This window comes from Tachyglossus aculeatus, chromosome 15, assembly GCF_015852505.1.
Source record: "Tachyglossus aculeatus isolate mTacAcu1 chromosome 15, mTacAcu1.pri, whole genome shotgun sequence".
Lineage (NCBI taxonomy): Eukaryota > Metazoa > Chordata > Mammalia > Monotremata > Tachyglossidae > Tachyglossus > Tachyglossus aculeatus.
Window position 1 is genome coordinate 14,653,912 of NC_052080.1, and position 21,969 is coordinate 14,675,880.

Genomic DNA, 21,969 nt, shown 5'->3' on the forward strand with positions numbered 1-21,969 from the left:
AAAGCCCTGTTCTAAGCGCTGGGGGGGATTCAAAGTGATCAGGTTGTGCCACGGGGGGCTCACAGTCAGAGGGAATAATAATAATGATAATAATAATACCATTTATTAAGCACTTACTATGTGCAAAGCACTGTTCCAAGCACTGGGGGGATTCAAAGTGATCAGGTTGTCCCACGGGGGGCTCACAGTCAATCCCCATTTTACAGGTGAGTTAACTGAGGCCCAGAGAAGTTACGCGACTCGCCCAAAGTCACACAGCTGACAGTTGGCGGAGCCGGGATTCGAACCCATGACCCCCGTCTCCAAAGCCCGGGCTCTTTCCACTGAGCCACGCTGCCCTAAGTCACACAGCTGACAACCGGCGGAGCCAGGATTCGAACCCATGACCTCCGGCTCCAAAGCCCGGGCTCTTTCCACTGAGCCACGCTGCTTCTCACGCGTCTCCCCCGGCGCTTAGAACAGTGCACGGCCCGTAGTAAGTGCTTAACAAATGCCGACCTAATTATTATTTGCTGTACGCAGAGCGCTGTACTAAGCGTACCACGGGCCAAGCACCGTGCTAAGCACTGGGGGAGACAGGAGATCATCCTCCTCCCTCTCGCTGTTGGGTAGGGACCGTCTCTAGATGTTGCCAACTTGGACTTCCCAAGCGCTTAGTACAGTGCTCTGCACACAGTAAAGCGCTCAATAAATACGACTGAATGAATGAATGAATGGTGTAATCGGGACGGAGAACGGGGATCGAACCCCCATTCTCCAGCTGAGGCCACTGAGGCCCAGAAGGGAAACGGCTCGGCGGCCGAGGTCACCTGGTAAGTGAGCGGCGGATAATAACACTCTATTTATTTATTACTCTATTTATTTTACTTGTACATATTCATATTGTACATATTTATATGTACATATATTGTACATATTTTATTTTAATATGTTTTGTTTTGTTCTCTGTCTCCCCCTTCTAGCCTGTGAGCCCGCTGTCGGGTAGGGACCGTCTCTAGATGTTGCCAACCTGTACTTCCCAAGCGCTTAGTACAGTGCTCTGCACACAGTAAGCGCTCAATAAATACGACAATGAATGAATGAATAATCATAATGGTATTTGTTAAGCACTGTTCTAAGCACTGGGTGGGACACAAGGTTGTCGCACATGGGGCTCACGTGGCTCAGTGGAAAGAGCAGGGGTTTTGGAGTCAGGGGGTCATGGGTTCGAATCCCGGCTCCGCCAATTGTCAGCTGGGTGACTTTGGGCAAGTCACTTCACTTCTCTGGCCCTCAGTTCCCTCATCTGTCAAATGGGGATGAAGACCGGGAGCCCCCCGTGGGACAACCTGATCACCCTGTGACCTCCCCAGTGCTTAGAACGGTGCTTGGTACATAGCAAGCGCTTAATAAACGCCATCATCATTATTATTATTATTATCCCCATTTTCCAGATGAGGGAACTGAGGCCCAGAGGAGTGAAGTGACTTGCCCGAAGTCGCCCAGCTGATTATAGGCGGAGCCGGGCCTCTGACACTGCCGCGGGGTCTCGTCCGTCCGGGCCGGGGAAGGGCAGCGTGGCTCGGTGGAAAGAGCCCGGGCTTTGGAGTCCGAGGTCCTGGGTTCGAATCCCGGCTCCGCCAACCGTCAGCTGGGTGACTTTGGGCGAGTCACTTCACTTCTCTGAGCCTCAGATCCCTCATCTGGAAAATGAGGACTGTGAGCCCACTGCTGGGTAGGGACCGTCTCTATATGTTGCCAATTTGTCCTTCCCAAGCGCTTAGTACAGTGCTCTGCACACAGTAAGCGCTCAATAAATACGATTGATGATGATGATGGGGATTAAAACTACGAGCCCCCTGGGGGACCACCTGATCACCTTGTAACTTCCCCATCATCAATCGCATTTATTGAGCGCTTACTGTGTGCAGAGCACTGTACTAAGCGCTTAGAACGGTGCTTTGCACATAGTAAGCGCTTAACCCCCCCCAAAAAAAAAGAAAAAAAAGGGGGCAGGGGCGGGCGCTGACCTGAGGACCAGATGCAGCCGGTGATTCTGCTCCTCAACCAGATCCTTGACGGTGAAGGTGGCGGACCCCAGCAGGTACATCTGGAAGACACGAGAGCGCCGCGCCGTTCGGGGCCCCAAGTGAGAGGTGAAGTGACTCGCCCAAAGTCACCCAGCTGACAGTTGGCCGAGGCGGGATTTGAACCCCTGACCTCTGACTCCAAAGCCCGGGCAGCTTGGATCGACCCCCCCCCCGCCAGTGCTTCCCGCTGAGCCTTCCCAGACTGAGTCCCCTCCTTCCTCTCCCCCTCGTCCCCCTCTCCATCCCCCCCATCTTACCTTCTTCCCTTCCCCACAGCACCTGGATATATGTATATATGTTTGTACAGATTTATTACTCTATTTATTGATTATTTTACTTGTCCATATCTATTCTATTTATTTTATTTTGTTAGCATGTTTGGTTTATGTTCTCCGTCTCCCCCTTTTAGACTGTGAGCCCACTGTTGGGTAGGGACTGTCTCTAGATGTTGCCAATTTGGACTTCCCAAGCGCTTAGTACAGTGCTCTGCACATAGTAAGCGCTCAATAAATACGATTGATTGATCTGGAAGAAACAAGCGCGCCACACCGTTCAGGGGCCGGCTGGACACTCGCTCCTCCTCCCTCCCACTGGGGCCGGGGCCCCAAGTGAGAAGTGAAGTGACTTGCCCAAAGTCACCCAGCTGACAGTTGGCCAAGGCGGGATTTGAACCCCTGACCTCTGACTCCAAAGCCCGGGCAGCTTGGATCGACACCCCCCCCAGTGCTTCCCGCCGAGCCTTCCCAGACCGAGCCCCTTCCTTCCTCTCCCCCTCGTCTCCCTCTCCATCCCCCCCATCTTACCTCCTTCCCTTCCCCACAGCACCTGGATATATGTATATATATTTGTACATATTTATTACTCTATTTATTGATCGATTTTACTTGTCCATATCTATTCTATTTATTTTATTTTGTTAGTATGTTTGGTTTTGTTGTCTGTCTCCCCCTTTTAGACTGTGAGCCCGCTGTTGGGTAGGGACCGGCTCTAGATGTTGCCAATTTGGACTTCCCAAGCGCTTAGTACAGTGCTCTGCACATAGTAAGCGCAGAATAAATACGATTGATTGATTGATTGATTGATTGATCTGGAAGAAACGAGAGCGCCACGCCGTTCGGGGGCCGGCTGGACACTCGCTCCTCCTCCCTCCCATTGGGGCCGGGGCCCCAAGTGAGAAGTGAAGTGACTCGCCCAAAGTCACCCAGATGACAGTTGGCCGAGGCGGGATTTGAACCCCTGACCTCTGACTCCAAAGCCCGGTCAGCTTGGATCGACCCCCCACCAGTGCTTCCCACAAAGGACGCCTTCCCAGACTGAACCCCTTCCTTCCTCTCCCCCTCGTCCCCCTCTCCATCCCCCCCGTCTTACCTCCTTCCCTTCCCCACAGCACCTGCATATATGTTTGTACATATTTATTACTCTATTTATTTCTTTATTTTACTTGTCCATACCTATTCTATTTATTTTATTTTGTTAGTATGTTTGGCTTTGTTGTCTGTCTCCCCCTTCTCGACCGTGAGCCCGCTGTTGGGTAGGGACCGTCTCTCTGTGTTGCCAACTTGGACTTCCCAAGCTCTGCACACAGTAAGCGCTCAATAAATACGATTGATTGATTGATTCCCCACAGCACCTGTATATATGTATTTTTGTTTGTACGTATTTATTACTCTATTTATTTATTTATTTTACTTGTCCATATCTATTCTATTTATTTTATTTTGTTAATAAGTTTGCTTTTGTTGTCTGTCTCCCCCTTCTAGACTGTGAGCCCGCTGTTGGGTAGGAGACCGTCTCTCGATGTCGCCGACTTGGACTTCCCAAACGCTTAGTCCAGTGCTCTGCACACAGTAAGTGCTCAATAAATACGATTGATTGATTGATTCCCCGCAGCACCTGTATATATGTTTGTACAGATTTGTTACTCTATTGATTTATTTTACTTGTCCATATCTATTCTATTTATTTTATTTTATTAATATGTTTGGTTTTGTTCTCTGTCTTCCCCTTCTAGACTGGGAGCCCACTGTTGGGTAGGGACCGTCTCTCTATGTTGCCAACTTGGACTTCCCAAGCGCTTAGTACAGTGCTCTGCACACAGTAAGCGCTCAATAAATACGATTGATTGATTTATTGATTCCCCACAGCATCTGTACATATGTATATATGTTTGTACAGATTTATTACTCTATTTATTTTACTTGTACATATCTATTTATTTTATTTTGGTAATATGTTTGGTTCTGTTCTCTGTCTCCCCCTTCCAGACTGTGAGCCCGCTGTTGGGTAGGGACCGACTCTAGATGTTGCCAACTTGGACTTCCCAAGCGCTTAGTACAGTGCTCTGCACACAGTAAGCGTTCAATAAATACGATTGATTGATTCCCCACAGCACCTGTATATATGTTTGTACAGATTTACTACTCTATTTCTTTATTTTACTTGTACATATCTATTCTATTTATTTTATTTTGTTAATATGTTTGGTTTTGTTCTCTGTCTCCCCCTTTTAGACTGTGAGCCCACTGTCGGGTAGGGACCGTCTCTAGATGTTGCCAACTTGGACTTCCCAAGCGCTTAGTACAGTGCTCTGCACACAGTAAGCGCTCAATAAATACGATTGATTGATTGATTGATAATACTAATGACGGCATTTATAAAGCACTTGTTATTCAGTCATTCATTCAGTCATATTTATTGAGCGCTCACTGTGTGCAGAGCACTGGACTAAGCGCTTGGGGAGTACAAGCTGGCAACGTCTAGAGACGGTCCCTACCCAACGGCGGGCTCACAGTCTAGAAGTCTATGTGCCAAGCACTGTTCTAATAATAATAATAATAATAATGGCATTTATTAAGCGCTTACTATGTGCAAAGCACTGTTATAATAATAATAATAATAATGGCATTTATTAAGTGCTTACTATGTGCAAAGCACTGTTCTAAGCGCTTGGGGAGTACAAGCTGGCAACGTATAGAGATGGTCCCGATCACCTTGTAACCTGTTCAGCGCTTAGAACAGTGCTTTGCACGTAGTAAGCATTTAATAAATGCCATCATCATTATTACTATTATTATTATTATTAAATTAGGCCAGTCGTCAAGTGGGATTCTCGGAGCGCGCTATCCGCCACATGCCCGCTGTGTGACTTTGGGCAAGGCACTTCACTTCTCTGAGCCTCAGTGACCTCATCTGTAAAATCACGTGGCCCAGTGGAAAGAGCCCGGGCTTTGGAGTCCGAGGTCACGGGTTCAAATCCCGGCTCCGCCACTTGTCGGCTGGGTGACCTTGGGCAAGTCCCTTCACTTCTCGGCGCCTCAGTTCCCTCATCTGGAAAATGGGGATTAGGACTGTGAGCCCCCGGGAGACAACCTGACCACCTTGTATCCTCCCCAGCGTTTAGAACGGGGCTTTGCACATAGTAAGCGCTTAATAAATGCCATCATCATTATTATTATTATTAAAAAAGGGAAAATGCCATTATTATTATTAAAATGGGGATTGACTGTGAGCCCACGTGGGACAACCTGATCAATCAATCGTATTTATTGAGCGCTTGCTGCGTGCAGAGCACTGGACAAAGCGCTTGGGAAGTACAAGTTGATCATCTTGTATCCCCCTCCCAGCGCTTAGAACAGTGCTTGGCACATAGTAAGCGCTTAACAAATGCCATCGTTATTATTATTATTATTATTACTATTATTATTATTATTATTATCATCATCATTATTATGGGGTCCCCGAGACGGCAGATCGACACTTAACTGTTCCCTGAGATCGGTCCTTGACGTCGTACACGGAGAGCTTGATCTGGGTCATTTGATTGATGAAGGAGTCTTGGAAGAAGGCGACGCTGCTCAGGAATATCGGGTTGTTTGTCCCCTGGAAGCGAAGGGAGAGAAAGGGAAGATCGGTCACGGACAACGGCTGTTTATTTATTTTATCTGTCCATATTTATTCGATTTCTTTTATTTTGTGAATATGTTTGGTTTTGTTTTCCGTCTCCCCCTTCTAAAAATAATAATAATAATGATGGCATTTGTTAAGCGCTTACTATGTGCAAACCACTGTTCTAAGCGCTGGGGGGGGGATACAAAGTGATCGGGTTCACAGTCTTCATCCCCATTTTACAGATGAGGGAACTGAGGCTCAGAGAAGTGAAGTGACTTGCCCAAGGTCACACAGCAGACATGAGCCGGGGCCGGGATTCGAACCCGTGACCTCTGATTCCAAAGCCCGGGCCCTTTCCACTGAGCCCCGCTGCTTCTAGCCTGTGAGCCCACTGCTGGGTAGGGACCGTCTCTAGATGTTGCTGACTTGGACTTCCCAAGCGCTTAGTACATTCATTCATTCATTCAATCGTATTTATTGAGCGCTTACTGTGTGCTGAGCACTGGACTAAGCGCTTGGGAAGTCCAAGTTGGCAACATATAGAGACGGTGGGAAATTCTCCAACATATAGAGACGGTGGGAAATTCTCCGAACGGGATAATACTGGGAATTAATGAAAATTGCGGTCCTGGTGAAGCGCTGACTCTGTGCCAAGCGCTGGGGTAGATCTGTATATATGTATGTACATATTTATTACTCTATTTTATTGTACATATCTATTCCATTGATTTTATTCTGTTAATATGTTTTGTTTTGTTGTCTGTCTCCCCACCCCGCTCGCTCCCTGTCGGCCCCGGTGCTTGGCACAGAGTGAGCGCTGAACAAACCCCGTGATTATTTAGCATCGCCGTCGTCTTCTTTGGAAGAGCGCTTGGGATCCGGCCTTCGCGGGAAATTCTCCGAACGGGATAATAGTGGGAATTAATGAAAATTGCGGTCCTGGTGAAGCGCTGACTCTGTGCCAAGTGCTGGGGTAGATCTGTATATATGTTTGTACATATTTATTACTCTATTTTATTGTACATATCTATTCCATTGATTTTATTTTGTTAATATGTTTTGTTTTGTTGTCTGTCTCCCCGTCCCGCTCGCTCCCTGTCGGCCCCGGTGCTTGGCACAGAGTGAGCGCTGAACAAACCCCGTGATTATTTAGCATCGTCGTCGTCTTCTTAGGAAGGGCGCTTGGGATCTGGCCTTCGCGGGAAATTCTCCGAACGGGATAATAGTGGGAATTAATGAAAATTGCGGTCCTGGTGAAGCGCTGACTCTGTGCCAAGTGCTGGGGTAGATCTGTATATATGTTTGTACATATTTGTTACTCTATTTTATTGTACATATCTATTCCATTGATTTTATTTTGTTAATATGTTTTGTTTTGTTGTCTGTCTCCCCGTCCCGCTCGCTCCCTGTCGGCCCCGGTGCTTGGCACAGAGTGAGCACTGAACAAACCCCGTGATTATTTAGCATCGCCGTCGTCTTCTTTGGAAGAGCGCTTGGGATCTGGCCTTCGCGGGAAATTCTCCGAACGGGATACTAGTGGGAATTAATGAAAATTGCGGTCCTGGGGAAGCGCTGACTCTGTGCCAAGCTCTAGGGTAGATCTGTATATATGTTTGTACATATTTATTACTCTATTTATTTTACTTGTACATATCTATTCTATTTATTTTATTTTGTTAATACGTTTGGTTTTGTTCTCTGTCTCCCCTTTCTAGACTGTGAGCCCACTGTTGGGTAGGGACCGTCTCTGTGTGTTGCCGACTTGTACTTCCCAAGCGCTTGGTACAGTGCTCTGCACACAGTAAGCGCTCAATAAATACGATTGAGTGATTGATTAAGTACCCCCGGCGTCGAAATTAGCGCCGAAAGGAACGGATCCCGCTGCTAGTTGAGGAGCGGGGATGGTCGCCAGCCGGGGCAACTCCACTTCCGTTTGCCTAACGAGCCGTCACCGCCAAGTCGGTCTGTGGGAGTGACGCGGATATTCCCGGGAGCCGACCTGCTTGGCAGCTCTGCCCCAGAAATCACCGTTTTCTGCTTAATTATAAATCCAGGTCTACGAAAAGAGGGGCGAACGTGTGCTTAGCCACCCTGCACCTCGGAAAACTTGCGTTATAGTCACACAGCGCGGCATTAACTGTTTCTTCCAAGGAGAATGGCCTCTTTTTGATTTTTAAGGGTATCTGTTAAGCACTCGCTATGCGCCAGGCACCGTTCTAAGCGCCGGGGTAGATACGAGATAATCAGGTCGGACGCCATCTCCGTCCCCGGAAGGGGCTGGCCCTCTTCATCCCCGTTTTCCAGATAGGGGAACCGAGGCCCGGAGAAGGGAAGCGACAAGCCCGAGGTCGCCCGGCGGACGAGCCGGGATTAGAACCCGGGTCGCCCGGGCCCGGGCTCTAGATGCTCCTCCGTTCAGGTCATCCCGAAGGAGGCCGGGAGGGCGATTCCCGGGGGCCCCGCCGGGCTCCTTTTCCAAAGCCGGGAATGGGACGGCGTGTTGTGGGAGGAACGAGGGACTCCCGGGGGCTTGGATAAAAACGGCTTCCGGAGCGGAGCCAAAGAACAGAGGAAAAAACCCAGCCCCGAGGGAGGGAGCGCAACTGCTCTCGCCCCAAACGGGGGAAAATAAAAAAAATAATAATCGAGGCAATCCGTTCTCGCGGGCGCTTCACCTTGGTCCCTTGGACGCTCCGAGCAAACGACGCCGCCTGTCACGAAGACCGTTAGCCGTCAACGGAGAGGCCAAAATAGTCGCCGCTCCCGCGATCCCATCTCCGCTTCAAGGGGGGGGCTCCCGTTTGTTTCCCGAGGAGCGGGATTCCGCTTCCGGCCTCTGTTTCTTTCCATCCATTCATTCAATCGTGTTTATTGAGCGCTTACTGGGTGCCGAGCACCGTACTGAGCGCTTGGGAAGTGCAAGTTGGCAACAGAGGGAGACGGTCCCTACCCACCAGCAGGCTCACGGGCTACACCGTAATAATAATAATAATAATGATAGCATTTATTAAGCGCTTACTATGTGCAGAGCACTGTTCCGTAGACCGTCACGGGACGGCACTCACCTCTATGATCTCGGTCTGAGCGTGCTTGGTCCAGAAAGCCTGAGGCGGTGTCGTCACGCTCACCGTCACGAAGCTGTTCGGCTTCCGGTCCAGGGCCGGGGTATGGAGCTCGCTGCAGGCTGCGGGGCGGGAACAGGGAGGGAACCGTGAGCCTCGCGGATGAGTTTCTCCCGCTCGGAGGAAAACGCCGCGTTACGGCCGCTCCTCGGCCCGCTGGGCTTCGGAAACTGGAGTCGGCGGAGGGCCCCATCACCTCGCCGTTCTCCGAGCCGGCCCGCTCCGCTCCTCTCCGTGTCGTCCACGTCGCCTCCGGCCTCAGATCCGCCGGACGACGACGTTCCCTCCCTTCTCCCCTCCTCCCGCTCCCTTCTGCCCCGACTCGCTCCCTTTCCTCCTCTCCCGCCACCCGTGTCCCCGCCTGCTGTTTTATTCATCTCTCTCAACGCCCGTCCAGCCGGTCGGATCGGCGCGGGCAGGGAATCTGAGCGCCCGGCCCGCGGGAGACGCTCAGTAGATACGACCGAACGCGAAGGATCCTGATCGGAGATGGCGGGAGGGAGAGGGAGGAGGGTCTCGTTTTACGACCTGGCTCGATAAAGCAGTACGGAGAACCCTTTCTGAGGAAGGATCGAAATAGGATTCCAAGGGAACCCCCTCTCCCGCGCATGGCGCTCAGTAGATAGGACCGACCGCGAAGGATCCTGATCGGAGATGGCGGGAGGGAGAGGGAGGAGGGTCTCGTTTGAAGAGCCGGCTCGATAAAGCGGTACGGAGAACGCTTTCTGAGGAAGGATCGAAATAGGATTCCAAGGGAACCCCCTCTCCCGCGCGAGGCGCTCAGTAGATACGACCGACCGCGAAGGATCCTGATCGGAGACGGCGGGAGGGAGAGGGAGGAGGGTCTCGTTTGAGGAGCCAGCTCCATAAAGCGCTACAGAGAGCGCTTTCTGAGGAAGGATCGAAATAGGATTCCAAGGGAACTCCTTCTCCCGTGGGAGGTGCTCAGTAGATACAACCGACCGCGAAGGATCCTGATCGGAGATGGCAGGAGGGGGAGGGAGGAGGGTCTCGTTTCACGAGCCAGCTCCATAAAGCGGTACGGAGAGCCCTTTCTGAGGAAAGATCGAAATAGGATTCCAAGGGAACCCCCTCTCCCGCGCGTGGCGCTCAGTAGATACGACCGACCGCGAAGGATCCTGATCGGAGATGGCGGGAGGGAGAGGGAGGAGGGTCTCGTTTGACGAGCCGGCTCCATAAAGCGGTACGGAGAACGCTTTCTGAGGAAGGCTCGAAATAGGATTCCAAGGGAACCCCTTCTCCCGTGGGAGGTGCTCAGTAGATACGACCGACCGCGAAGGATCCTGATCGGAGATGGCGGGAGGAGGAGGGAGGAGGGTCTCGTTTGACGAGCCGGCTCCATAAAGCGGTACGGAGAGCCCTTTCTGAGGAAGGATCAAAATAGGATTCCAAGGGAACCCCTTCTCCCGTGGGAGGCACTCAGTAGATACGACCAACCGCGAAGGATCCTGATCGGAGATGGCGGGAGGGAGAGGGAGGAGGGTCTCGTTTGACGAGCCGGCTCCATAAAGCGGTACGGAGAGCCCTTTCTGAGGAAGGATCGAAATAGGATTCCAAGGGAACCCCCTCTCCCGCGCGTGGCGCTCAGTAGATACGACCGACCGCGAAGGATCCTGATCGGAGATGGCGGGAGGGAGAGGGAGGAGGGTCTCGTTTGAAGAGCCGGCTCCATAAAGCGGTACGGAGAACGCTTTCTGAGGAAGGATCGAAATAGGATTCCAAGGGAACCCCTTCTCCCATGGGAGGTGCCCAGTAGATACGACCGACCGCGAAGGATCCTGATCGGAGATGGCGGGAGGGAGAGGGAGGAGGGTCTCGTTTCACGAGCCGGCTCCATAAAGCGGTACGGAGAGCCCTTTCTGAGGAAGGATCGAAATAGGATTCCAAGGGAACCCCCTCTCCCGCGCGTGGTGCTCAGTAGATACGACCGATCGCGAAGGATCCTGATCGGAGATGGCGGGAGGGAGAGGGAGGAGGGTCTCGTTTGAGGAGCCGGCTCCATAAAGCGGTACGGGAAACGCTTTCCGAGGAAGGATCTAAATAGGAGTCCACCATCTGGCCCAGTTGGGGCTACTCTAGCTCAGAGAGAGAGAGAGGTGGGAGGGCCCCGAAAAGAACCGTAGAGCTTACTACGCGTCGGGGTGCTATTCTAAGCGCCTCTGGAGACGGAAGATCGCCGGGCTCGCGGCCTAAGAGGGAGGGAGAACGGCTCATAAGAACGACAATAACACCGACGACCTTCGCTAAGTGCTTAGGCACCGTCTAAGCGCCGCGCTCATCGGGCCGCCCCGCGTGGGGCTCGCCGTCTTCGTCCCCATTTTCCAGAGGAGGCGACTGAGGCCCGGACGAGTGACTTGCCCAGAGCCCCCCCAGGCTGACGAGCGGCGGGGCCGGGAATGGAGGCCCCGTTTTCCGGGGGCGGAGCCGGCATTGGAACCCCTAGGCCACGCGGTTCCCCGTCCACGGAGGAGTGAGTGGGGCAGAGGTGAAAAACAATAGCGCCGGTACTTATTAAGGGGTACGACGCGCCTCGCTGAGCCCGAGACACGTCCCGCGACCACGAGAAGTTCAGATCCTAAGGGAAAAGGCCCACGGAAGAATCCGTACCATTCCCAACCGTCCCGAGCGGGCGGTAAGGCCGGCCCGCACCGAGCGCTCGATGCCGTTGAGCCGAGAGAAGCGGCTGGAGCCCGGGCCTGGGAGATGGCGGGTGCCGGGTTCTAGCAATAATAATAATAATAATGGCATTTATTAAGCGCTTACTATGTGCAAAGCACCGTCCTAGGTTGCAAGATGATCAGGTTGTCCCACTGGGGGCTCACGGTATTAATCCCCATTTTCCAGATGAGGGAACTGAGGCCCGGAGAAGTGAAGCGACTCGCCCCAAGTCACCCGGCTGAGCCGGGATTTGAACCCACGACCTCTGACCTCCGCGGGGCCGGTCGCTTCCCTTCTCCGGGCCTCGCCCGGAAAACGGGGACGGGGGACCGCGTCCGACCCGACTTGCTGGGATCCGCCCCGGGGCGGACGACGGGGCCCGGCCCGCGCTTAACGGATACCGTAATTATTAAGAAGGAGCGTGGCCCGGTGGGACTGTGCTAAGCGCTTAGTACAGTGCTCTGCACACGGTAAGCGCTCAATAAATACGACTGATGAAGAGCCCGGGCTTGGGAGTCGGAGGTCGTGGGTTCTTATCCCGCCCCCGCCACATGACTCTGGGCGAGTCGCTTCGTTTCTCCGGGCCTCGGTTGCCACGGCCGTCGGACGAAGGCCGTGAGCCCCACGGGAGACCACCCCACTACCTGGGCACCTAGTAAGCGCTTAATCGGCCCCGTCGTTATCGTCAGTACAGAGGCGGCGAGGCCGGTGCCTGGCAGAGGAAGCAAAGAGGGTGTCCTTACCCAAGCTGAACTCCAAGACCGGCTCGTCTGGATCCTGCACGTTCCCTGGAGAGGAAGCACAAAATCAATCAATCAATCATATTTATTGAGCGCTTACTGTGTGCACAGCACTGTACTGAGCGCTTGGGAAGTCCAAGTTGGCAACGTATAGGGACGGTCCCTACCCAACAGTGCGCTCACAGCCTAGAAAAGACGCAAAAGACAGAAGGCGGCGTCAACGTCCATCCCGCCCGGAACGCTGGGCCGACTCCAAGGAGGTCGGCGCCTCCGGGGAGGCCAATTCCAAACCGGAGCGGCCCGGGGTGGAAGACGGAGATCGGGAGCCCCGGGACGGGCCGGAAACTAATCAACCGAGCGCCTGGAATAATAATAATAACAGTGATAGCATTTTATTAAGCGCTTACTATGGGCAAAGCACTGTTCTAAGCGCTGGGGAGGTGACGAGGTGATCGGGTTGTCCCACGGCAGGGCTCACGGTCTTACTCCCCATTTTCCAGATGAGGGAACAGAGAAGCGTAGTGACTTGCCCAAAGTCCCACAGCTGACAATTGCCGGGGACGGGACTCGAACCCGTGACCTCTGACTCCAGAGCCCGGGCTCTTTCCACGTACCGTCGACCGTCTGCTCTCTTTATTATCCGTCTCCCCTCTTCTAGACTGTTGGGCGGAGACGGTCCCCACTTGCGGCCCGGCTGAGCTCTCCAGTCGCTCAGTACAGCGTCCGCACCCGAACGAACGGACGCACCGAGCGCCTCCCGGACACCGAACCCCGGCAGACCCCCGGGCTCGCTTCCCGGCTCCGAATCCGCGGTCGGAGCCGGGAGGCCCGGGGTCCGAATCCCGCCTCCGCCGCGCGGCCTCGGGCGGGCCCCTTCCCTTCTCGGCGCGCTCCGCTGTCAAGTCGGGCATTAAGCCGTGGAGCCGGTTTCCCGGTAGCCCCGCCGGCGCTCAGGACAGTGCCCGGCCCGCGGCGAGCGCCTAACGGAGCCGGCGGTTACGATTCCTCCTCTCCTTACCCGTCAGCGTCAGGCCCAGGATGTCCGAGGCCACGTCGACGGTGGAGGCCCTCTGTACTGAGCGGGCCTTGGCGCCGGGCCGCGTGCCGGCCTCTCTGGCCGTCATCGTGGCCCGCGGGAAAATTCCTTCTCACGCCGGGGGCCGGATTACTCGCCCGCCATCGCCGCGCTGGGCGCCGGAAAGCCACCGCGGAACCGGCCGACGACCAGGGAGACGGTTCCCGCGCCGGGCGATTCCCGGGTGGAGCGCTTCTCGCCTGGAGATCTGGGACGCCCCACCGGAAATCTCTCCTCACGCTTCCCGCTGGGATTCCCGGCTTGTCTTTCCGAGTCAGCGCCGGCGGGGGACGGGACTCAGCTTCGCCCAGACGGGAGAGTCCGCCCTGGAATATAAAAAAGCGGAGGATGGGAAACGGTCTCGGAAGTGAAATCCTCCAGGCGTTCCGAGCCGGACAGGGAGCGGGTCTAAGGGAGATCACGCCATCGCCGGCGGTATTTATCGAGCGCTTCACCAGGCGCGGAGCACTGTAATAAATGCTTGCCGATAAAAACATAATAATAATGATAACGATGGCATTTATTAAGCGCTTACTACGTGCGAAGCACTGTTCTAAGCGCTGGGGAGGTTGCAAGGTGATCAGGGTGTCCCACGGGAGGCTTACAGTCTTAATCCCCATTTACAGACGAGGTAACTGAGGCTCAGAGAATAATAATAATAACAATAATGGCATTTATTAAGCGCTTACTATGTGCAAAGCACTGTTCTGAGCGCTGGGGAGGTTACATCATCGATCGTATTTACAAGGTTACAAGGTGATCAGGGTGTCCCACGGTGGCTTACAGTCTTAATTCCCATTTACAGACGAGGTAACTGAGGCTCAGAGAATAATAATAATAATAATGGCATTTCTTAAGCGCTTACTATGTGCAAAGCACTGTTCTAAGCACTGGGGAGGTTACATCATCGATCGTATTTACAAGGTTACAAGGTGATCAGGGTGTCCCACGGGGGCTTACAGTCTTAATCCCCATTTACAGATGAGGTAACTGAGGCTCAGAGAATAATAATAATAATAACAATAATGGCATTTCTTAAGTGCTTACTATGTGCAAAGCACTGTTCTAAGCGCTGGGGAGGTTACATCAGCGATCATATTGACAAGGTTACAAGGTGATCAGGGTGTCCCACAGGGGGCTTACAGTCTTGATCCCCATTTACAGACGAGGTAACAGAGGCTCAGAGAATAATAATAATAATAATAATAATGGCATTTATTAAGCGCTTACTATGTGCAAAGCACTGTTCTAAGCGCTGGGGAAGTTACGAGGTGATCAGGTTGTCCCAAGGGGAGCTCACAGTCTTAATCGCCAAGAGAAGTGAAGTGAGTACACATATGTATGTACTCTTGTGCGTGTTTACTATTCTATTTATTTTATTTTGTTACTATGTTTTGTTGTCTGTCTCCCCCTCCTAGACCGTGAGCCCGTTGTTGGGTAGGGACCGCCTCTAGATGTTGCTGATTTGTACTTCCCAAGCGCTTAGTACAGTGCTGTGCACACAGTAAGCGTTCAATAAACGCGACTGAATGAATGAATGCACATACTCTTGTACATATTTACTATTCTATTTATTTTATTTTGTTAATACGTTTTGTTCTGTTGTCTGTCTCCCCCATCTAGACTGTGAGCCCGTTGTTGGGTAGGGACCGGCTCTAGATGTTGCTGATTTGTACTTCCCAAGCGCTTAGTACAGTGCTGTGCACAAAGTAAGCGCTCAATAAATGTGATTGAATGAATGCACATACTCTTGTACATATTTACTATTCTATTTATTTTATTTTGTTAATACGTTTTGTTCTGTTGTCCGTCTCCCCCTTCTAGACTGTGAGCCCGTTGCTGGGTAGGGACCGTTTCTAGATGTTGCTGATTTGTACTTCCCAAGCGCTTAGTACAGTGCTGTGCACACAGTAAGCGCTCAATAAATGCAATTGAATGAATGAATGCACATACTCTTGTACATATTTACTATTCTATTTATTTTATTTTGTTAATACGTTTTGTTCTGTTGTCCGTCTCCCCCTTCTAGACTGTGAGCCCGTTGTTGGGTGGGGACCGTCTCTAGATGTTGCTGATGTGTACTTCCCAAGCGCTTAGTACAGTGCTGGGCACACAGTAAGCGCTCAATAAATGCGACTGAATGAATGAATGCACATGCTCTTGTACATATTTACTATTCTATTTATTTTATTTTGTTAATACGCTTTGTTCTGTTGTCCGTCTCCCCCTTCTAGACTGTGAGCCCGTTGCTGGGTAGGGACCGCCTCTAGATGTTGCTGATTTGTACTTCCCAAGCGCTTAGTACAGTGCTGGGCACACAGTAAGCGCTCAATAAATGCAACTGAATGAATGAATGCACATACTCTTGTACATATTTACTATTCTATTTATTTTATTTTGTTAATACGTTTTGTTCTGTTGTCCGTCTCCCCCTTCTAGACTGTGAGCCCGTTGCTGGGTAGGGACCGGCTCTAGATGTCGCTGATTTGTACTTCCCAAGCACTTAGTACAGCGCTGTGCACAAAGTAAGCGCTCAATAAATGTGATTGAATGAATGCACATACTCTTGTACATATTTACTATTCTATTTATTTTATTTTGTTAATATGCTTTGTTCTGTTGTCTGTCTCCCCCTCCTAGACTGTGAGCCCGTTGTTGGGTGGGGACCGTCTCTCGATGTTGCCGATTTGTACTTCCCAAGCGCTTAGTACAGTGCTGTGCACACAGTAAGCGCTCAATAAATGTGACTGAATGAATGAATGCACATACTCTTGTACATATTTACTATTCTATTTATTTTATTTTGTTAATACGTTTTGTTCTGTTGTCCGTCTCCCCCTTCTAGACTGTGAGCCCGTTGCTGGGTAGGGACCGTTTCTAGATGTTGCTGATTTGTACTTCCCAAGCGCTTAGTACAGTGCTGTGCACACAGTAAGCGCTCAATAAATGCAATTGAATGAATGAATGCACATACTCTTGTACATATTTACTATTCTATTTATTTTATTTTGTTAATACGTTTTGTTCTGTTGTCTGTCTCCCCCTTCTAGACTGCGAGCCCGTTGTTGGGTAGGGACCGTCTCTAGATGTTGCTGATTTGTACTTCCCAAGCGCTTAGTACAGTGCTGTGCACACAGTAAGCGCTCAGTAAATGAGATTGAATGAATGAATGAATGACTTGCCCAAAACATCTACCGCTCCAGCGCCCGAACGCGATCCATCAATGGGGGCGAAGATACCCGGGCGGCGAAAAGCGCAAAAAAAAATCACTCCGCCCGAAAGTTCAAACCGTTTCCATGGAGACGGCTTTCGGGACGTTTCCCCGATTCCACGTTTTACTTACAGACGGTGGCTTTTCTTGGGGATGAGAGCCGGATCCCGCATTTCCTTAAAGAAGGTCCGAATCCACGGCGCCTGAGGATGGAGAGATGGAGGATGGTCCGTTGGTCGGGATCGACCCGGCTTGACGACAACGTCCCATTCTGCCCGCTGTCCCATTCCGGACGGAAATCTCAAGGAAAGCGTTACTCGTTGCTAGAGAAGCGGCCCGGCTTAGGGGGTGTCAATCAATCAATCGATCAATCGTATTTATTGAGCGCTTACTATGTGCAGAGCACTGTACTAAGCGCCTGGGAAGTCCAAGTTGGCAACATATAGAGGCGGTCCCCACCCAACAGTGGGCTCACGTCGTGGCTCGGTGGAAAGAGCCCGGGCTTTGAGGTCATCGGTTCAAATGCTGGGGGACTTTGGGCAAGTCACTTCACTTCTCCGGGCCTCAGTTCCCTCATCTGGAAAATGGGGATTGACAGCGAGCCCCCAGCGGGTTGGCCTGATCACCTGGGAACCTCCCCGGCGCTTAGAACGGCGCTTTGCACGTAGTAAGCGCTTAATAAATGCCGTCATTATTCTCCTCTAGACTGGGAGCCCGCTGTTGGGGAGGGACCGTCTCTAGGTGTTGCCGACTTGGACTTCCGAAGCGCTTAGTACAGCGCTCTGCACACAGTAAGCGCTCAATAAATACGATTGAATGAATGAATGAATGAAACAGCCGGAGGTCTTGAGTTCCCATTCCGGCTCCATACCGCATGACCTTGAGCAAGTCACTTCTCCGGGCCTCCCCTGCCTCATCTGTAAAATGGGCATTCGAGCCTTCTCCCTCCAACTGAGGCGGCGAACCTCAGGTGGGGCTGAGACTTCGCCCGACCTCTCTACCCCAGAGCTTAGAATCAATCAATCAATCAATCGTATTTATTGAGCGCTTACTGTGTGCAGAGCACTGTACTAAGCGCTTGGGAAGTCCAAGTTGGCAACCTGTAGAGACGGTCCCTACCCGACAGCGGGCTCACAGTCTAGAGGGGGGAGACAGGGAACAAAACCAAACATATTAACAAAATAAAATAAATAGAATAGCTACGTACAAGTAAAATAAATAAATAGGACTGTGCTAGACTCCAAGCGAGCGCTTAACAAATACCATTCGACCAAATAAAAAAAAAAAAAGATAATGACCGCTTAGCAGAAGCTTAGGAGAAGCAGCGTGGCTCGGTGGAAAGAGCCCGGGCTTTGGAGTCAGGGGTCATGGGTTCAAATCCCGGCTCCGCCAACTGCCAGCTGGGTGACTCGGGGCAAGTCACTTAGCTTCTCTGGGCCTCAGTTACTTCACCTGTAAAATGGGGATGCAAACTGTGGGACAACCTGGTCACCTTGTAACCTCTCCAGCGCTTAGAACGGTGCTTTGCACATAGTAAGCGCTTACCAAATACCATCATTATTATTATTAGTAGTAGTACTAGTAGTAGTAGTAGTAGTAGTAGTAGTAGTAGTAGTAGTAGTAGTAGTAGCACACAAATTGCTAAATTTCCTTGGGTTACTCCGGGGACACGAGGACGGCACCGCGAGACCATTTTAACCAGAAATATCTGCAATTTTAAGCCGTCCTATCCCTTCGGCTCTCACCCTGACCATCCGGGGACGCCGGAAACCCGGCCGGACTCACTCACTCACTCGTATTTCTTGAGCGCTTACTGTGTGCAGAGCACTGTACTAAGCGCTTGGGAAGTCCAAGCTGGCAACATCTAGAGACGGTCCCTCCCCGACAGCGGGCTCACAGTCTAGAAGGGGGAGACGGACAACAAAACCAAACATATTAACAAAATAAAATCGAATAGATACGGACAAGGAAAAGAAATCAATAGAGTAATAAATCCATACAAACATATCAATCCATCGTATTTATTGAGCGCTGTCTGTGTGCGGACGAGATGAAAGCCAGCAAATCGATCAATCGTATTTATTGAGCGCTTACTGTGTGCAGAGCACTGTACTAAGCGCTTGGGAAGTACAAGCTGGCGACATATCTTTCCTCGCCCCGATGCGGCCGGCTCGGAGGCTCCCGTTTGGAAAGTCTCATGCCCGCCTAGATGTTGGACTTCCCCCGCCGCGTGAGCTCTCAGCGTCGTCCCCCGGAAAACTGCACTAAGCACCCGGGTGAGGACGCGCCGAGCCCTGGAGGAGCCCCTTTCCCGATCCGCCTCCGATCCGTCGCCCGGATCCCTCTCCCCGGCCTAGAATTCCCTCCTCCTCCGAATCCCCCCCCCCGGGTCACCGCCGGCCCTGGCTTTCCCATTTCCCCGCGCCCCCCCAAAATGCCACCTTCTCCAGGAATCCTTTCCCATTTGATCCCCTCGATCCTCGCCGCCGCCTTTCATCATCATCATCATCATCAATCGTATTTATTGAGCGCTTACTATGTGCAGAGCACTGTACTAAGCGCTTGGGAAGTACAAATTGGCAACATATAGAGACAGTCCCTTTCGGGCCGTCCATCCGCTGGCCCCTTCTTCCCTCGCCTCGGACATCTCCCGCTCCGGCTCGCCTATCCCGTCCCCGTCTCTTTTCCCACGTCCTCCCCCCGGAGCCTGGAATTCCCTCCCTGCCCCCGCCTCTTTTCCCACCGTTAAAGCATTATTAAAGTCGCCTCTTCCCACCCCCAGTCAAGGCTTCTTTCCCCCGCTCCCTCTCGGAAGTCTCCACACTTGGGACCTTTGGCTATTTGGTGTTCGTTCATTCATTCATTCATTCAATCGTATTTACTGAGCGCTCACTGTGTGCAGAGCACTGTACTAAGCGCTTGGGAAGTACACCCCGCCCTCACCCCTACGGCACTTTTTGGGCTTTTAGGGTTATTTGTTGAGCGCTCACTTCCCTATATGTTGCCAACTTGTACTTCCCAAGCGCTTGGTACAGTGCTCTGCGCACAGTAAGTGGAGCAGAGAAGCAGCGTGGCCCAGTGGAAAGGGCCCGGGCTTTGGAGTCCGGGGTCATGGGTTCGAATCCCGGCTCCGCCACATGTCTGCTGTGTGACCTTGGGCAAGTCACTTCACTTCTCTGAGCCTCAGTTCCCTCATCTGTAAAACGGGGGTGCTGACTGGGAGCCCCGCGTGGGACAACCTGATCACCTTGTACCCTCCCCAGCGCTTAGAACAGTGCTTTGCACATAGTAAGCGCTTAACAAATGCCATTATTATTATTATTATTATTAACTCGTCTCTGTATGTTGCCAACTTGTACTTCCCAAGTGCTTGGTCCAGTGCTCTGCACACAGTAAGCGCTCAATAAAGCTCAATGTGCTTTGCACATAGCAAGCGCTTAACAAATGCCATCATTATTATTATTATTATCAATAATAATAATAAATGCGATTGAATGAATGAATGAATGAATGAATGAACGAATGAATGCCCGGCACCATTCTAAGCGCTGAGGGGGACGACAAAATCATGGGGTTGGACACGGTCCCCGTCCCACGTGGGGTTTCGGGTCTTGATCCCCATTTCACAGCTAAGGGAACCGAGGCCCGGAGAAGGGAAGGGACTCCTCCAAGGTCACGACGCAAGCGTGGCCCAGTGGCTAGAGCCCGGGCCTGGGAGTTGGAAGGTCACGGGTTCCAATCCCGCCAAGTCGCTTCGCTTCTCTGTCCCCTCGTCGGCCAAACGTGGGACGTGTCCCACCCGATTTCCTCGTAACCACCCCAGCGCTTAGGACAGTGCCCGGCCCGGGGTAAGCGCTCGGCGGACCCCGTTCAAGAAACTTACCGACGAACCAAACAGCCCGGACGGGCCGCCTGGGACGGGACAGGACAAAAATCCTCCACCTCCAAAGAGCCTCCAAAGTGGTTCTGAGCCATGGGCGGGGGTCAGAAATTTCCACCCAACCCACAACCACATCCAACGTTTCAGAAGGGGAAATGAGAAATCGACAGTTGCCGCGGGCCGAAAGGGAAGCGGGGGGGGGACCGAAATAGCAGACCGCGGCCGAGTCCTAATTCTGGGATCCGATCCCGCCCCGGAAAAATAACTGGCCACGACGGCGGCCCGAAAGTAGGGCCGGATTTAGGCCGATCCCTCGCAGTAATTACGGGTTTCGCCATCGCCCGCCCTGCTCCGTTTGGTTCCCGGCAATTTGCGGGCTTCCAAGCCATCCCATCTGCCGGTCACCCGCCGGTCGTATTTATCGAGGGCTCCGTGGGCGCGGGACGGGACAGCGTGACGTCCCCTTGCCCGCCACGAGCTGAGGCCGGCCGGGATTTTCAGGGGAAAAAAAGGCCAAAAGCTACGGCAGCTGCTGGGAAACGGAGCGCTCGGGCCTCCGAGGCCAAACTGGCCGGTTTCTCCTCGGAAGTTACGGTTTCGGAGAGGGGAGCGGAATAATAATAATAATAACAACAACAACAATAATAATAATAATGATTATGATAATAATAATAATGATAATAACGATGATGATGATGATAATAATAATAATAATAACGGTGCTATTCGTTAAGCGCCGAGCACTATTCTAAGCGCTGGGGGAGATACAGGGTAATCAGGTTGTCCCACCTGCCAGATGAGGCCCGGAGAATGATGATGACGATGATGATAATGGCATTTATTAAGCGCTTACTACATGCAGAGCATCATCAATCTTATTTATTGAGCGCTTACTATGTGCGGAGCACTGTACGAAGCGCTTGGGAAGTCCAAATTGGCAACATCTAGAGACAGTCCCTACCCAACAGTGGGCTCACAGTCGAAAAGGGGGAGACAGAGAACGGAACCAAACATACTAACAAAATAAAATAAATAGGATAGATATGTACAAGTAAAATAAATAGAGTAATAAATATGTACAACCATGTATACATATATACAGGTGCTGTGGGGAAGGGAAGGAGGTAAGATGGGGGGGATGGAGAGGGGAGAGGAAGGAGGGGGCTCAGTCTGGACACTGTTCTAAGCGCCGGGGAATTTACAAGGTGATCAGGTTGACCCACGGGGGGCCCCCAGTCTTCATCCCCATTTTCCAGATGAGGGAACTGAGGCCCGGAGAAGTGAAGTGACTCGCCCGGAGCCCCC

The 21,969-nt window shown here is 51.9% G+C and overlaps 1 protein-coding gene across 9 annotated transcripts in view; it reads right to left on the bottom strand.

Annotated features, from left to right (window-relative positions):
• Window positions 1-13,690, bottom strand: part of INPP4A (inositol polyphosphate-4-phosphatase type I A) — a 70,268-nt gene extending 56,578 nt beyond the window's left edge. For all 9 annotated transcript variants that reach the window (XM_038757190.1, XM_038757194.1, XM_038757188.1 and 6 more), the window contains exons 1-5: window positions 13,517-13,690; window positions 12,502-12,546; window positions 9,023-9,141; window positions 5,832-5,948; window positions 2,010-2,089 (exon numbers count right to left, since the gene is read on the bottom strand). In XM_038757190.1, the coding sequence (XP_038613118.1) occupies window positions 2,010-2,089; window positions 5,832-5,948; window positions 9,023-9,141; window positions 12,502-12,546; window positions 13,517-13,622 (467 nt within the window). In that variant the 5' untranslated portion in view covers window positions 13,623-13,690. The remainder of the gene's footprint in view (window positions 1-2,009; window positions 2,090-5,831; window positions 5,949-9,022; window positions 9,142-12,501; window positions 12,547-13,516) is intronic.
• Window positions 13,691-21,969: the final 8,279 nt, after the last annotated feature.